The sequence below is a fragment of the plastid genome of Arachis duranensis (genome assembly GCF_000817695.3).
Source record: "Arachis duranensis voucher Yi14725-KUN plastid, complete genome".
NCBI lineage: Eukaryota > Viridiplantae > Streptophyta > Magnoliopsida > Fabales > Fabaceae > Arachis > Arachis duranensis.
In genome coordinates, this window is record NC_047337.1 from 112,501 (window position 1) to 130,000 (window position 17,500).

Sequence of the window (17,500 nt, forward strand, 5' to 3'; positions counted from 1 at the left end):
CGGTTAATCCAGCTGTAAAATAAGCTAATATTGAAAAAATTGGCGAATACAACCAACTATCATTAAGAATCAGATCTTTGGACCAAAAACAAGCAAAGGGTGGAATACCACAAAGAGAGAGCGTACCTATTAAAAAAGCTGTTTTTGTAATTGGCGTATGTTTTGTTAACCCGCCCATAAGAACCATATTTTGACTTTTTTCTGGAGAATATCCAACAATAGTTTCCATTGAATGAATAATTGATCCAGATCCTAAGAACAACAATGCTTTTGAATAAGCATGAGTAATTAAATGAAATAGAGCAGCTCGGGAAGATCCCATACCTAGAGCTAACATCATATAACCCAATTGAGACATTGTAGAATAGGCCAAATTTCTCTTAATATCTTTTTGAGCAATAGCTAAAGTAGCTCCAAAAAATAATGTTATTATACCAATGAAAGCTATTCCATTCATTATGGTAGGTATAGCTATGAAAAGAGGAAGAAGTCTAGCTACAAGAAAAATTCCCGCCGCTACCATAGTAGCAGCATGTATAAGAGCAGAAATTGGAGTAGGCCCCTCCATAGCATCCGGTAACCATACATGAAGGGGAAATTGGGCAGATTTAGCTACGGAACCGCAAAATAACAATAGGGCACACAAAGAAACAAAAAAAACATTAAGATAATTATTAAAAATCAAGTTATTGAATATTTGAAACAAATCCCGAAATTCCAAACTACCCGTTATCCAATAAAGACCTAAAATACCTAATAATAAACCAAAATCCCCTACACGATTAGTTACAAATGCCTTTTGACAAGCATTTGCTGCAATAGGACGTGTAAACCAAAAACCTATTAATAGATAAGAACACATTCCAACTAATTCCCAAAAGATATAAATTTGGATCAAATTCGAACTAGTAACTAATCCCAACATTGAAGCATTAAAAAAACTCATATAAGCAAAAAATCTCAAATATCCTTGATCGTGAGACATATAATTATCACTATAAATAAGAACCAAAATGCCAACAGTAGTGATTAATATTAACATAATAAGGGTAAGTGAATCGATCAAGTAACCAAATTCTAAAGAAAGATCATTATTTATAGTCCAAGACCACACATATTGATAGATGAAACTCTTATTGTTATTGATTTGATCGATCGACAGCGCGACGGAAAAAAGCATAACTATACCTAACAATAAAATACTGAGAAAAGCCCACCTACGTCGAAGATTTTTTGTTGCTGTGGGAAAAAATAGAAGTCCCGCCCCTATCAACATAGGAACTGGAAGTGGAATGAAAGGTATGATCCATAAAGATTGATGTGTATATTCCATAAAAAAAGAATAAAAGATAAAATATTTTTTTTCCTAATGAGTTTTGTTTCTTATTCGTCGGTTTTATCTCTTTTGTAAAGGCTTCAGTTAATAAAAAAAAAGAGTGAACATATAAATAGAATTATTTATTTTTCTGAATCTTTGCACAATACTTCTAATATTTCCGACTATTTCAAAGTACTAAAAAAGGTCGAATAAACAAATTAAAATTCCTAATACACTTTTTTTAATATTTGTATTTTAGTAAAAAATTCTCATAAAAACGAAATTTGTCAAATCAAATAAAAACATTCGTTTATTTTGTTTGATATGCAGTAAAATTAAATTCATATGACATAACCCAATCGAATAAATAAGAATTTTTGTCTTTTATTTCAAAAGCATTAGTTTTTTCGAACTAATTTCTTTTTTTACATTAAACAGATATCTATGTTTGGCAAAATTTTGAAAAGAGTGTTATAATATTCAAAGTTTTACTTTAGATAGAAAGATAGAAAAAAAGAGGGGATAAAAAAAAATGGCTAATTAATCAAATAAAAGAACTATTTGTTTTACGGAACAGAAGATATGTCTTTCACATGACTTGTAGCAATAAAAAAACTATATCAGTTGCATGGCAGTTCCAAAGAAACGCACCTCGAGATCCAAAAAAAAAATCCGAAAAACTCTTTGGAAAAGGAGAGGTTTTTGGACAGCATTGAAAGCTTATTCATTAGCGCAATCAATTTCTACGGGAAATTCAAAAAGTTTTTTTGTATAAAAGATACAAACGTTGGAATACTCTGAATTAGCTGGATTCTATTCTCTAATAGAATATAGAATTTGTATATAATATTAACTAAAATAGTTTAAAATAGTTATATATTTTTTTTTTAATAAAATCAAAGAAACAGAATTTTAGAATTATTTTTATTTAATAGAATTTTTAAATAAAAATAATTCTATTAAATAAAAATTTTTACTTATAACTCATATAAATATCTATTTTGGAATCTATTTATTTTAGAATTTAGAAGAATCAAAAATATTTTGAATGGAATATTTGAATGGAATACTAAATTGGTGATCCAAAAATAATAAATTTTTTAATCTCTTTTTTTCAATTAAAAGAAAAAAAGAGATATGCACCTCTTTGGATTCCAAAATGAAATAGAAATAAAAAAGATTTGATAATAAATGAAAAACTACGAATTTTTTGTTCCATTTCCGAATTGAAGTGCGAACTATCTAGGTCGAATAGTGCTTATTTTTGAAAAAGAGAATAAACTACGAAAAACCATTCCCATTGTTGTTAAATATTAAAATAAAACAAAAACTCGAAAAAACGAGATAATAATAATTATTATTGAAATGTTTATATCTTTTGTTAAGATCTTTCTATATATACGAATTTTTCTTATTCATTTGAATATATGAATATAAATATATATTCAATAAATAATTAAATTTCTAATAATTTTTATAAAAAAAAAAACAAAGAAAAAAAAAAAAGAAATAATTAGAATACAATTCTTTTGTTTCTTTAATATTTTTTAATTACTAAATTAAAATTGCATTTTTCGAATTTATTCTTTCAATCTCGACGATTTACAATAAATAGGTTATTATGATTTCGGGTAAGCCGCTATGGTGAAATTGGTAGACACGCTGCTCTTAGGAAGCAGTGCTAGAGCATCTCGGTTCGAGTCCGAGTGGCGGCATGGCATCTTTTACTCTAAAAGAGTAAGTCCTAAAATGAATTCAATTTATGATTTATCTTCCTAGTATTAGTTATTGGGACACCTTATTTTTATGATATTTTCAACTTTAGAGCATATATTAACTCATATATCGTTTTCGGTCGTATCAATTGTAATTTCAACTCATTTGATAACTCTATTAGTCAATGAAATCTTAGGATTTCATGATTCGTCCAAAAATGGTATGATAATAAGCTTTTTCTGTATAACGGGATTGTTAATTACTCGTTGGATTTTGTCGGGACATTTACCATTTAGTGATTTATATGAATCATTAATCTTTCTTTCCTGGGGTTTTTCTATTTTGCATATAGTTTTTTGTTTTAAAAAGCATAAAAACGATTTTAGTGCAATAATCGCACCGAGTGTTATTTTTACCCAAGGCTTTGCTACTTCGGGTGTTTTAACCGAAATGCATCAATCTGCAATATTAGTACCCGCTTTACAATCTCATTGGTTAATGATGCACGTAAGTATGATGATATTTGGCTATGCAGCTCTTTTATGTGGATCGTTATTATCTGTAGGAATTTTAGTTATTACATTTGGAGAAGTCATACAAATTTTGGGTAAAAGCAATAATTTGTATTTTTTAAATGAATCCTTTTCTTTTGTTGAGATCCAATACATGAATAGGAATGAAAGAAACAATGTTTTACAAAAAACTTTTTTTTCTTCTTCTAGAAATTATTACAGGTCTCAGTTTATTCAACAACTCGATCGTTGGAGTTATCGTATTATTAGTCTGGGTTTTCTCTTTTTAACGATAGGTATTCTGTCAGGAGCAGTATGGGCTAATGAGGCATGGGGATCATATTGGAATTGGGATCCCAAGGAAACTTGGGCCTTTATTACTTGGACCATATTTGCGATTTATTTACATACTCGAAAAAATACGAAATTAGAAAGTGTAAATTCTTCAATAGCGGCCTCTCTGGGCTTTCTTATAATTTGGATATGTTATTTAGGAATCAATCTATTAGGTATAGGATTACACAGTTATGGTTCATTTACATCTAATTGAATTTAATTCAGGAAAAAACCTCTGGCAAATACAAATAAAGAAAGCATAAATATATATACATCATAAGAGATAAGTATATATACATATCTAATATACTAATATATAAAATATATAAGAAATTGTAGTATATATTCGATATTTTATTTATATATAATATATTTGATATGAATATAGAAAGAATAAAGAAAAAATGGAATTGTCGAGAACCCTTTAAATCAAGTAGTAATGTAATGATTCAAGGGGTTCTCACAAACAACAAACATATTTACATATAATTAATTCCAATTTTGTTATGTGGTTTATTTCTCTTTTTTTTTGGGGGGGGTTGTATTAATTTTCATTAAAAAAAATTTAGAAAAAATTCGATAGAATGGCTTCAACCTTGTCAACCGAGAATGAGAAAATAAAATCTGGATAAATACCAATACCTATTACGGGTATAAGGATAGAAATCGAAATAAATAATTCTCGCGGACCAGAATCAAAAAAATACGAGTTTGGTGTATTAAAAAGCTTGTATCCATAGAACATCTGCCGTAACATGGATAATGAATAAATAGGAGTTAATATCATTCCAATTGTGTTTAATAAAATTATTAGTATTTTTGTCATTAAAAGATATTTTTGACTGGTTAGTATTCCAAAAAAAATCATCAATTCTGCAACAAAACCGCTCATGCCTGGCAATGCAAGAGAAGCCATTGATAAGATACTGAAAACTGTGAATATTTTGGGCATTGGGATAGCCATTCCACCCATTTGGTCAAGATAAAGAAGACGTAGTCTATCATAACCTGTTCCCGCCAAGAAAAAAAGCGCAGCACCAATAAATCCATGAGAGATAATTTGTAAAATGGCCCCGTTGAGCCCCGTATCACTTATAGAACCAATTCCAATAATTATGAAACCCATATGAGATACCGAGGAATAAGCTATTCTTTTCTTTAAATTACGTTGACCAAGAGATGTTGAAGCTGCATAGATTATTTGAATTGAACCTAATAACATTAACCAGGGGGAAAATATGGAATGAGCGTGAGGTAATAATTCCATATTAATTCGAACCAATCCATATGCGCCCATTTTTAATAAGATTCCGGCTAAAAGCATACAAGTGCTGTAATGTGCCTCTCCGTGGGTGTCCGGTAACCATGTATGTAAGGGTATAATCGGCAATTTTACAGCAAAAGTAAAAAGAAATCCCATATAAAATATTATTTCGAGCACCCCAGGATACGATTGATTAGTTAATGTTTCAAAATTTAATGTCGGTTCATTAGAACTATATAAACCGATACCTAGAATTCCCATTAATAAAAAAATAGAGCTTCCCGCAGTGTATAAAATAAACTTTGTAGCTGAATACAAACGTTTCTTTCCCCCCCACATGGATAAAAGTATATAAACTGGAATTAATTCCAATTCCCACATGATGAAAAAGAGTAAAATGTCTTGACAAGAAAAAGGTCCTATTTGACCGCTGTACATTGCTAGCATCAGGAAATGGAATAATCGGGATTCTCGAGTAACCGGTTGAGCCGCTAAAGTAGCTATAGTGGTAATAAATCCCGTCAATAAAATGGGTCCTATAGAGAGTCCATCTATTCCGAATCTCCAGTAAAAATCAAAAAAATTAATCCATTTATAATTTTCTGTCAGTTGGATTAATGGATCATCCAATTGGAAATGATAACAAAATGCATAGGCTGTTATCAGCAGATCGATTAAACATATGCAAATTGTATACCACTTAATTACCTTATTTCCTCGATGAGGAAATAAGAATATTAAGGAACCCCCGGCTATTGGTAAAAGTACAACTATTGTTAACCAAGGAAAATAATTCGTGATAAAAATAAGATACACTTGGGCTAGAAAAACCCGCGCTCAAAATAGAAAGATATTTCTATTATCTTTCTATTTTGAGCGCAGATTTTTGCCAGTAAAAAACGTATTCTCGTGGTGTTTGTTTTTTGAAAAAAAGAAAGGGGCGGTCTCAATAAGCTAGACCCATGCTTCGAGTTGTTTCATGCCACAAATAAACTCGAACACTTAAGAAATCTGTAGGACAGGCGGATTCACACCTCTTACAACCGACACAGTCCTCCGTTCTTGGGGCAGAAGCTATTTGCTTAGCTTTACACCCGTCCCAAGGTATCATTTCTAATACATCGGTGGGGCAGGCTCGGACACATTGAGTACATCCTATACATGTATCATAAATCTTTACTGAATGTGACATTGGATCTATAATTTTTTTTTAACACCAAAAATGGAAAATTTTCGATCTAGTAAACTCGTAAATAAATCATATATTTAGACACCAGATGAATCAACGATTTACCAGAATTTTGATACTCAAAACCGACTTCTGGATCAATTCATAAGAGGAGAGGGAGGGGACCAAGATACTTTGATTTCTTACGTTTTTGCAAACGTGCGAGTTTGTTGAATTACACTATTCAAAATTAATATTTATATGATAAATCACTATTAATACTATAAAAATACTAGTTTTTAAATACTAGTTATTCAACAAGTTCGATTGATTGATACGAGTTGATTTTCTGTTACGATAAATTGAAGAAACAATAGCCGGTCCGATAGCAGCTTCAGCGGCTGCAATGGCAATAACAAAAATAGAAAAAATATTTCCCTTTAATTGGCGACTATCAAAAAAATCAGAAAAGGTTACGAAATTTATATTAACTGCATTCAGTATAAGTTCAAGACACATAAGGGCTCTAACCATATTTCGGCTCGTGATCAATCCATAGATACCGATAGAAAATAAATAGGCACTCAAAACAAGTCCATCTTCGAGCATCATTGACGAACTCCTTATCAATTTCGATTCACTATAATATTAATATAATATGAACAACAATTCAACCAATTCAATTGACTAAAGAATAAAAAAAAAGTCTGAAAAAAAGAATATATTCGCAAAAAAAAAAATTTTCTACATAAACACTCTTTTTTTACATTTACAGAGAATTAAATCGAAATAACTGAGGAAAAAAAAGAATTCTTTTTTGCTTTGCAAGTTCAAAAAATTTCTTACTGGCGAGCCACGACAATTGCACCTATCAAAGCAGCTAAGAGAATTATTGAAATTAGTTCAAATGGAAGAAAAAAATCTGTTGATAAATGAACTCCAATTTGTTGACTAGTACTTATCAAATCTTGCTCTATAATCTGATTTGGTCTTGTAGTCCAAATAAGCCCGTACCATGATGTATCTGGAATAGTAGTTATTAGTGAAACAAAAATACTTGTACAAACCATCAAAGTAATTCCACCCCCAACGGTAAAAAGATGAGAATCTTGGTGATATTCCGAACCATTCATGAACATCACAGCAAAGAGGATTAAAACGTTTATAGCTCCCACGTAAATAAGTAGTTGTGCGGCAGCTACAAAATGGGAGTTTGATAAAATATAAAATAAAGATATACAAACAAGAACTAGTCCCAATGAAAAAGCAGAAAAGATGGGGTTGGTAAAAAATACTACTCCTAAACTTCCTAATACAAGACATGATCCCAAAAAGACTAAAAGAAAATCATGTAGTGGTTCAGGCAAATCCATTATATGTAAAATAAGAGATAAATGCATCGAAATTTCATGACCTTTTTGATACGACCAGGGAAATCTTTTATCTACGAGATTTCTCTCCGCATTGAATTTCATCAAATCCTAACAAGTCGGAATAGGTACCTGTTAAGTTATGGGATTTATGTTATTTCATTCGTTATACGAAAGAGTAGGTCGAGAAACTATATAATATATAATATAAGTATATATTAGTATATAAGTATAACTAAATATAAGTCTAACTATATAGATATATAGTTATAGAACAGATATCGAAATGAAATAGATAGAATAAAAGAATATTTTAATAATAAAAAATTTATTTTGAAAATATGGAATAGTTTTTCTATTTAATCTTATTATTTTTTAAATTTATATTATTCTGTTTCATATCTATTTATATATATGATATATGAAACAGAATAATGTGAAATCTAATATGATTTATATTTATATATTAATATTGAATTCTTATAAATAAATAAAACGATTTTATTATATTCTATTTTTTTTTATTTAGAATAGTTCGAATTGTATAATCATCAATTACTGACATTGGTAATCGGCCTAAAGCAATTTGATTATAATTCAATTCATGACGATCATAAACTGAAAGTTCATATTCTTCAGTCATTGATAAACAATTTGTTGGACAATACTCAACACAATTACCACAAAATATACAAATTCCGAAATCAATACTGTAATTAAGCAAACGTTTCTTTCGAATATCTGTTTCCAGTTTCCAATCAACAACGGGTAAATCTATAGGACATACACGAACACATACTTCACAAGCAATGCATTTATCAAATTCAAAATGGATTCGACCGCGGAAACGTTCTGATGTAATTAATTTTTCATAAGGATATTGAATAGTTACGGGTAAACGATTTGCGTGGGATAAGGTAATCATGAAACTTTGACCAATGTATCTTGCAGCTCGGATTGTTTGTTGACCATAATTCATGAATCCAGTTACCATAAGGAACATATCGTGAATATCTATGAAATAGTTTTTTTGTTTCTTTCTCTTGTTTGCGACAAGTTACAAATCTAGAGGATCCATATTTTACAGTGAAAATAGTTGAGACGAAGTTGTTAATAATAGATTGCCGAGAGAAATAGGTAAAAGAAATTTCCACCCAAGATTTAATAATTGGTCCATTCTTAGCCTAGGCAAAGTCCATCTTGCTGTGATAGAAAGGAACAAAAACAAATAAGTTTTAGCTAATGTGATAAAGATATCAATTGTAGTTCCAAAAACTCCATATGCTTTAGTTATTTCAAAAGACTCAGAAATTAATAGGTACGGAATAGAGATATTTGAACCGCCCAAGTAAAGAACTGTTACAAATAATGAAGAAATTAATAGGTTTAAATAGGAAGCAACATAAAATAAACCAAATTTGATACCCGAATATTCGGTTTGATAACCCGCTACTAATTCTTCTTCCGCTTCTGGTAAATCAAAAGGTAATCTTTCACATTCTGCTAGGGAAGAAATTAGAAAAACGACGAAACCTATAGGTTGCCGCCACAAATTCCACCCCAAAAAACCATATTTTGATTGTGCATCAACTATATCAACTGTACTTAAACTATTAGTTAATGCTAGTCGGTGAGAACGTTACTGTCCCCATCGCTATTCCAGAACCGTACATGAGATTTTCACCTCATACGGCTCCTCGAAAGCAAGCCTTAAATAAATCTAAGGACCTAGCCGATTATTTCTTTCTTGCGATATCCCTAAGATTAATAAGATTAAAAATTATCGGATGGTTCTGAATTAGACCGATTGAATTCTGTCTGTTCTCATTGTATTTTAAAATAAAGACAAATAAAATTAATTTATATATATTCTAAATGATACAAAAGGTCCTTCTGAATTGATCTTATCCCTTAAAAATCAAAAATTTATTAAGTAATAGCTTTATTCTTCAATAAAAAAAAATATTTTGGAATTATCTTTATAACCCTCCGTCCATCGTTTTAGGTTACGAAAAAGACTTGCATATTTATTTTTTTCTATAATTTATTAGAAAAATTCTCTCTTCAGAAAAAGAGAGAGAGAGAGAAAACGACGGGGTCATTTTTTTTGTTCCTATTCGTCTTTTTTTGTGCAAATCAAAAGGGGATACTTAAAAAAAAAAAGATTAACGGATTATTTCGTTCCCGATAGTCATTTATTTAATCAGTGGATAGGAGCATACTCTAGATCGGAATTGGGGGAGGACTGCCTTCTCTTTTCTACCAACTTTAAGCCCCAATTAGTATTCTTTGTTTAGATTATGTGGAAATGTTCCTTTTGACAATTTACATAATCCGTGTTACTAATCCCTTGTGTATCTTGGTGCTTCTAACCATCCACTTCTTTTTTTTGAGCTGCCCTTATTTTTTGAATCTGTTTCTGTTAATACATGAATAATCAATCATCCAAACAGTAGCAAAAACTCAATCTCAATAAGGTTGGTCTTTTGAGCCCGCTTCAAGACAAGATTACTAATTATCCAATCCTGGGGTAATAAGACTCGTCTGCTTCTAATTTTTTTTCACTTAATTCTTTTACATAGAAAATGAGACTCAATATTTTGACTGCAATTTCAAATCATCATACCATAGAAATAACATATATAACCATATACCCATATTATATATATATAATATTATATATATATAATAGGCTGGTAATCTACTATCTAATCTAATATAGTATTTGTAAATTATCTAAATATAATCTCGAATTTATATTTCTATAGAAGCTGTCTGATTTCACTCATATAACTATCAGATTTTGTTCTTCAATCAGACTTGAAGTGAGAATAATAATGAATTTTTTATATTCTGCCCCTTTCCTATTTTCCTATAAAGTTGTCCTACAAGGAAAGGGCCATAGCAATAGCATCGAGAAGTTTTTGTATCAACGAATCGCACGTAGAGATATTGATAACACACATAGAGTTAATGGTATTTCATAACTAATCGATTGAGCAGCAGCTCGTAGACCACCCAAAAAGGAATATTTATTATTTGATCCATATCCTGACATAAGAAGTCCAATCGGAGCAATACTCGAAATAGAAATCCATAAAAAAACACCGATATTGAGATCGGATAAAACAAAATTATATCCAAAAGGAATTACCGAATAGCTTATTATAATGGATATAACTGATATGGATGGTCCGATACTGAATAAACGAGTATCTCCCCTAGATGGAATAAGACTCTCTTTGAAAAGTAGTTTTGTTCCATCTGCTAGAGCTTGAAGAACTCCCAAAGGACCCGCGTATTCAGGTCCAATCCGCTGTTGTATACCTGCGGATATTTCTCTTTCTAACCATACAATTGCTAGTACACTTATGGTGATTCCCAATACAAGAGTAAAGATAGGGGCAAATACCCATAGAATTCCATAGACCTCCTTTAAAGATTCCAATCTGAAAAAAGAATTGATATCTTGTACTTCTGTTGTATCAATAATCATTTCAACGATCAACTTCTCCCATAATGATATCTATACTACCTAGTATTGTCATAATATCGGCCAATTTCATTCTTTTAACTAATTGAGGAAGAATTTGCAAATTGATAAAACCGGGTGGACGAATTTTCCATCTCCAAGGAAAAACATTCTGATCTCCTATTAGAAAAATCCCCAATTCTCCTTTGGGGGCTTCAACTCTTACATAAAGTTCTTGTTTCGGCAATTCAAAAGTCGGAGACGGTTTTTTACTAATGAATCGATATTCAAAATCATTCCATTCTGGTTCCCTTTCCCTATCAAAGTAACGGAATTCTAAATTCTCATACGGTCCGCCGGGAATTCCTTCCAAAGCCTGTTGAATAATTTTTATGGATTCCACCATTTCACCAATTCGAACTAAATAACGAGCTAATGAATCTCCTTCTTTTTGCCATTGAACGTCCCAATCAAATTCCCCATAACACTCATAATTTTCAACTTTACGCAGATCCCATTGTATTCCGGAAGCCCGAAGCATCGGTCCTGATAAACCCCAATTAATTACTTCCTTTCCACTAACAATGCCTATCCCCTCAACCCGTTCTAAAAAAATGGGATTTCGCGTAATAAGTTTTTGATATTCAACAACCCCTGTTAAAAAATAATCGCAGAAATCCAAACATTTATCTATCCAACCATAAGGTAGATCGGCCGCGACTCCCCCGATACGGAAAAGATTATGCATCATTCTCATACCTGTCGCAGCTTCGAATAGATCATATATTAATTCTCTTTCTCTAAAAATATAGAAGAAAGGGGTTTGTGCACCAATATCCGCCATAAAAGGTCCCAGCCATAATAGGTGAGAAGCTATACGACTCAATTCCAACATAATTACTCGAATATAGCTGGCTCTTTGGGGTACTTGAATATTTCCCAACTGTTCTGGTCCGTTTACGGTTATTGCTTCTGTGAACATCGTAGCTAAATAATCCCAACGTGTTACATAAGGCAGATATTGTATAATTGTTCGATTTTCCGCAATTTTTTCCATCCCTCTGTGTAAATAACCCAATAATGGTTCACAATCAATAACATCCTCACCATCTAGAGTAACAATAAGTCGAAGAACACCATGCATTGATGGGTGGTGAGGTCCCATATTGACTACCATGAGATCTTTTCTTTTAGCTGTCCCATTCATAGGTTTTTCCTCGATTTATTCTTCCATGAATTTAGAAAGAAAAAAAAATTAATCAAGATTCAAGACCTAAAAAATCGAATAATTCAAAATGACTCTTCAAATTCAATTAACGAATTATTGACTCCCGAATATCCAATTGATTTATTAATTTGTTATAGCGTATTCTATTTTTATTTGACAAATAAGATAGTAGCCGTTGTCGTTTTCCCAAAATTTTTTGTAAACCTCTTTGAGATAAATAATCTTTTCGGTGCAATTCCAAATGTGAGGTAAGTCTTCGTATCTTATTGGTGAAATTGAATACTTGAAATTCAACCGAGCCGGGGTTTTTTTCTTTTTTTTCTTGTGAAAATCCTGGTAGAAAAAAATTTTTTACCATAAGTTAAAAGCGTTCTTCTCCTCCTTCCATATTTTATGGATATCTTGTTTGATCTGTAATAGTAATGATACTAATTTTAAATTTGGTATTTTGTATATACAATAATCTAAATTTCCTTAACATTTTGCGATTCTGATGTCAAATCATACTATATTTCTGTAAAAAAGAATGGTCGATTAAAAAAAAAAAAATAAAATACTAATTATATATAAAAAAGAATACTAATTATATATATATAATTATATAGATAAAAGTAGATATAAGACGATAAGACGATTTTTTCGATTCCTTTTTGTATCTAAAGGATATATAATTGAATTAGTATCAAGGCCTCAGAATACAGAATAGAAGTTAACACAATGCGTGTGCGCATCTATGCGTGTATCCATTTGTATCCGCATACCGGATATGTTACGGTAAATTGAAGAAAGAAATATAGATTATAGATTAACGACCTCTCAATCGTGGGTACAGATGTATCCTTACTATACTGAAACGGCTTCCATTATCGGTGTCAAACCAATAGCGATTCATACAAGCTAAATCCTCTAATAGAAAATTTGGCCAAAGAAAAAAATGGAAATTCATTAGGTTTTTTTTTCTATCAAGATCCTTATTTTCAGCCAAAACGTTACAGCAATTATTTACTTTATTATTCTTATTGTAAAATGTTGTTTTTCTATGTGCACTATTTCTATTCTTAGAATTGAAACAAATTAGAATTCTTAATTCTCTACGACGTCTAGCGCAAAAAAAAGATTCAGGAACAAGCAAATCATAATGATTTTTTTCTTTATTTTCTGTTATTTTTTGATCTCTTGTTCTTGGAATGGATTTTGCAAAGTTCGTCTTATCAACATTGGTTTTTTCTGGATATCTTTTCTTAATTTGACGCTTACTCTTATCAAGCAATGAGAGTACTATGGTTTGATATATATAAAATTGTTCATCCTTTTCTCTAGACAGACGAATTGGTTTCACAATAAACATTGCCTTTTCGATCAATTTATTATTTTTCGTCAATCCTGTAAGACTTAAACTCTTTTGATTTGCCATAAGATCTAGATTGAGTTCTCCTCTTTGAATAGAGCTTATAGCAATCTCTTTTATATTTTTTCTATTTTTCAACCTAATCAGGAGACAATAAATTTTGATATTATTCATTACTCTGTGATTTAAGGAACCCTTCCAATTCAATTGAAAAATAGAAAACTTTGTTAATAAGGGATTTAGTTCTGCCTCCATTCTGTTCTTGTATTTTTTATTTTTTTCCTCTTTCCTGGCCAATCCTGATGCTGTAGACTCTGCTTCAATATCTTTTTCTTGGGTTGAAAGAGATGATTCCAAATCCACCCCACTCGTGTCTTCCGCTTTTGCTTGATTTCGAGTCTCTAACTCGAATTCCAATTTTTTTTTTTTTGATGATCTAAAAACTCGTTTTTTTTTTCTTCCAGTAATTTTTGTATTTTCACTAACATCTTTTTTTATATCTAAATTGAAAAAAAGGAATTCGATTGGTATGATCCACGGGTTAGTCGTATATGCCTTAAAAAAATCTTCATTCGGTATGGAATGATTTAATATTTCTTTATTTATTAGCATCCAATCTAAATGTTTTCTATGCAGATTTTCTTTCATATCTATAATGTAATCTTTTGCTATATATCTCTTTATAGAGATATCGCTCGTTGGATCAAATCGTTTTTGTTTACATGTTTTGTAATTATAAGAAAGAAATTCTTTTTTATTTGCTTGGAATGATGATTCATATCTAGAAATATGTGAGTCTTTCTTATCTTTAATGGATTGATATGAAAAAAGATCATATTCATATTGTGTCTTTTTTTTTAATGAGCCTAATTGTTGGTTTTTGTAAGGAATTGATCTGGTTTTTTCATATGAATCACATTTTTTTAAATCTTTATTTTCAATGACATGACGTTTATGGATTCTATTTCTCCATTTTTGTGGCACTAATCTAGACCATCTCCTCTGAGATAAATCATATTGATAATGACTCTTTAACAACCAATTTGTCCATTGATTCATTAGAGAATTGGGGGGGTTCTTGGATATAAATTTCAAATCAAATATTCTTTGTATTCCAAAAAAATAATCTTTTATTTCATTCTTAAGAAAAGGGGATTTTCGATGATATGCAAAAACAGATTTTAACTTATATATGTTAATAACTTGGGTTTCGGATAATTTAAAAAAAACATATGCTTGTGACAATGACGATACGTCACAAAATTTATGTGAATTCGTATTCCTAAGATCATAAGATCTTTTGAGAAGCGAAATAAAGTAAATTAGACTTTGATTTGTTTGATCAGTTCTTTCCACATTTTCTTCATTATTGTAAATGGACTTTTTTTTTGTTTTTGATTCAAGAAGAAGTTGTACATCAATGCTACAAATAAAAATGATACACAGAAAGATATTTAGGTATACCCTCTCCATGAGAGTATTTAAAAAAGAATGCTTCGAATTGTCATCTAATAGAGGATTTCTTTTTTGTAATATCTCCCAAATATTTTTTTTTAATGCTAATTTTTTAGCATAAAAACTTGCTTTCTTCGAAATAATATTTCTCTCTGCTGTTAAACTCCCCCTTTTCTTTTCTTTGGCCATTTTTTTCATTTTTTTAATGATTGTCTTTCGTTTAGCATTTATATCTTTTTTTTTTTTCAATGAAGAATTTGTCCAATTAATAGAGTTTATTCGAGTATTTGATTTGAAAATCGTTGGATTTTTCTTACTCATTGTTGAATCGTTTTGATTTTTACTTAATTTAAATCCAAAGATTTTTTGGAATGTAAGTAGCACTAAAGTTGGGAATTGTTTGATTTTTTCGTTTATAAATAGAAAAATTTTGATGATCCATTTTGCTCTTTCTTTTAAAAAATTTATAAACAATTTTGTTCTTGCATTTAAAATCCCGAGAACCTGAAAAAAATGATTTTGCCATTTTTTTTTTTTAGTTTTTAGTTTCTTTAAAATGGGATGAAAGAAGGCAAATGGATTTCGGGTAACGCGAGAAAAGGGCAATTCCACTTCCGTTCCCAAAATTGTTAAAAAGCTAAAGTCCCTTTTTTTTTTTTTCATTGGATCCTTTTTAGTGGATCGTAGCTTAGATCTGTGCCAAGGTTTCAGATGAAAAGGAAATCTAATTTGTATCTGAATACCGTCTAGTAGCCACTTTTTTGGAAATTCTGTTTCGGATAATTGAACACCATTATAGGTGCATTTAATATACATTTCTCTATTCCAATCCCTAAAATCTTCTGACCATTCGGGAAATTGAAATAAAAGCATACGAACAATATTTTTTATTATTATCAACGAAGGCAATACAATATATTTTCTAAGAATCGATTGGGTTATTAATAACGAGCCTCTTATTACTTGAGCAACTATAAAAGTATCCCAGGCCTCTCCTACTGCTATACGTCTTTTTTCCTCTTGTTCTTTTTTTGTTCTTTCGTACTCCTCCTTACTTTCTTTTGTCTCTTCTTCTGTATAATACGGATTTTCTAATCCTGTTTTTGTCCGCAGCCTCCTTTGGAACAGAAAAAGCATTTGTCTCATTGGTTCAAAATTTTTCAAAAAAAAAAATGGGGGTTTCTCAATTTTATTCAAAAAAAGGGGCGAATACAGACTTTTTTGAAAAATTTTCCAAGTAATAGTTTTCCGCCTTTGAGCACGTATGGATCCTTTTATTATGTCTCGCCGAAAATCTGGTTGTTGTGCATAACGTATTAAAGCCAATTCCCCTTTTTCATCAGTATTATCTGTTTCTCTAGTATCCCCATAAGGATTAGAATCTTTTGATTTTTTAGTATGAGTAAAAATAACTACACGTTTGGCTTTTCGGGAACGAATTCCATACTTCTGTTCGTCTTTGTTTCCCTCTTCGAGGTCTTGGATTTCATCGATTAGTTTGTAAGGCCATCGAGGAACTTGTTTTTCGATTTCCTTTATTACAATACATTTTTTTTTTTTAATTGTTTTATCCTTCAGATCCGTTCGAATTGCGTCAAATAAGAATAAAATTATTTTTTTTTTAGGCGTTATGTGTGCATGTTCCGGAAAGGACACAAGTCCTTCAAAATTCAAGGCTGATACTGATTTTTTAGAAAATTTTTGGATTAAGTTAAAAAAAAAACTAATTTCAGTTAAAAATAACCTTGGATAAAATATATCCATGTTCTCTTCAAAATAACTAGGTTTTTGAATACTAGAAAGAAGGAGACCATGAATCTTATTTATCCAAATATCATCTTTTTTATAAGTTTTATTATTAATTGAGAATAACAAAAAATTGTTCATTCGGCCACGACAGGGTCCATTCAAGAAAGGATCATATAGTTTAGGTAAGTTTTTTGTTTGAGTCTCTTCATTGCATAATCTAATTCGTTTTTGGAATATATCCAATGGCATAAATTCCTTATCTAGAACTTCCGCTCTGTTTAGAATTTCATTGCTTAGTTTTTTTTTTTTTTCTTCATTTTGAGAGTTCCAATAATTATTGAATTCATCATAGAAGATTTTTTCTCTTGTTAAAGGGTCTATTCTTTTTTCCATCATTTTTAGAAAATTCGACAAATTGGGTGGATAGGCAAAAGATATTCTTTCTTTTCCATCATTTTGACATGTATCAAAAAAGAATTGTGACATATCATTTCGTACGACATTTTCAAATCGAGCGTTTTTTATATATCGTAACGGCCGCTTCCATCGTCTAAAATCAAAAAA

The 17,500-nt window shown here is 30.5% G+C and overlaps 12 protein-coding genes and 1 non-coding gene across 13 annotated transcripts in view; 3 read left to right on the forward strand and 10 right to left on the reverse strand. All coding sequences in view use genetic code 11, as the record gives it.

Annotated features, from left to right (window-relative positions):
• ndhF (NADH-plastoquinone oxidoreductase subunit 5) overlaps positions 1–1,333 on the reverse strand; it is a 2,259-nt gene extending 926 nt beyond the window's left edge. The window contains exon 1 of the mRNA in view: positions 1–1,333. This exon is cut by the window's left edge and continues 926 nt beyond it. Within this exon, the coding sequence (YP_009766886.1) occupies positions 1–1,333 (1,333 nt within the window).
• A 613-nt stretch (positions 1,334–1,946) lies between these two features.
• rpl32 (ribosomal protein L32) lies at positions 1,947–2,093 on the forward strand. The gene has a single exon. The coding sequence runs from the start codon at positions 1,947–1,949 to the stop codon at positions 2,091–2,093; it is 147 nt and encodes a 48-aa protein (YP_009766887.1).
• An 860-nt stretch (positions 2,094–2,953) lies between these two features.
• trnL-UAG lies at positions 2,954–3,033 on the forward strand. The gene has a single exon. It is a non-coding gene; the product is annotated as a tRNA-Leu (tRNA).
• Positions 3,034–3,124: 91 nt separating this feature from the next.
• On the forward strand, positions 3,125–4,096 carry ccsA (cytochrome c heme attachment protein). Its single transcript has one exon. The coding sequence runs from the start codon at positions 3,125–3,127 to the stop codon at positions 4,094–4,096; it is 972 nt and encodes a 323-aa protein (YP_009766888.1).
• Positions 4,097–4,447: 351 nt separating this feature from the next.
• On the reverse strand, positions 4,448–5,944 carry ndhD (NADH-plastoquinone oxidoreductase subunit 4). Its single transcript is given in 1 exon segment — positions 4,448–5,944. A coding segment is annotated over 1 exon segment (1,497 nt).
• Positions 5,945–6,092: 148 nt separating this feature from the next.
• On the reverse strand, positions 6,093–6,338 carry psaC (photosystem I subunit VII). Its single transcript has one exon. The coding sequence runs from the start codon at positions 6,336–6,338 to the stop codon at positions 6,093–6,095; it is 246 nt and encodes an 81-aa protein (YP_009766890.1).
• A 282-nt stretch (positions 6,339–6,620) lies between these two features.
• ndhE lies at positions 6,621–6,926 on the reverse strand. The gene has a single exon. The coding sequence runs from the start codon at positions 6,924–6,926 to the stop codon at positions 6,621–6,623; it is 306 nt and encodes a 101-aa protein (YP_009766891.1).
• Positions 6,927–7,156: 230 nt separating this feature from the next.
• On the reverse strand, positions 7,157–7,687 carry ndhG. Its single transcript has one exon. The coding sequence runs from the start codon at positions 7,685–7,687 to the stop codon at positions 7,157–7,159; it is 531 nt and encodes a 176-aa protein (YP_009766892.1).
• Positions 7,688–8,195: 508 nt separating this feature from the next.
• Positions 8,196–8,687, reverse strand: ndhI. The gene has a single exon. The coding sequence runs from the start codon at positions 8,685–8,687 to the stop codon at positions 8,196–8,198; it is 492 nt and encodes a 163-aa protein (YP_009766893.1).
• Positions 8,688–8,765: 78 nt separating this feature from the next.
• ndhA lies at positions 8,766–11,180 on the reverse strand. Its single transcript has 2 exons — positions 10,628–11,180; positions 8,766–9,304 (listed from the first exon to the last, which is right to left on the reverse strand). Exons 1-2 carry the CDS (start codon positions 11,178–11,180, stop codon positions 8,766–8,768), a joined length of 1,092 nt encoding a protein of 363 aa, YP_009766894.1.
• Position 11,181: 1 nt separating this feature from the next.
• ndhH lies at positions 11,182–12,363 on the reverse strand. Its single transcript has one exon. It carries the CDS (start codon positions 12,361–12,363, stop codon positions 11,182–11,184), a length of 1,182 nt encoding a protein of 393 aa, YP_009766895.1.
• A 106-nt stretch (positions 12,364–12,469) lies between these two features.
• rps15 (ribosomal protein S15) lies at positions 12,470–12,742 on the reverse strand. Its single transcript has one exon. It carries the CDS (start codon positions 12,740–12,742, stop codon positions 12,470–12,472), a length of 273 nt encoding a protein of 90 aa, YP_009766896.1.
• Positions 12,743–13,189: 447 nt separating this feature from the next.
• The window catches only part of ycf1 (hypothetical chloroplast RF19), a 5,262-nt gene continuing 951 nt past the window's right edge, over positions 13,190–17,500 (reverse strand). The window contains exon 1 of the mRNA in view: positions 13,190–17,500. This exon is cut by the window's right edge and continues 951 nt beyond it. Coding sequence (YP_009766897.1) covers positions 13,190–17,500 — 4,311 coding nt within the window.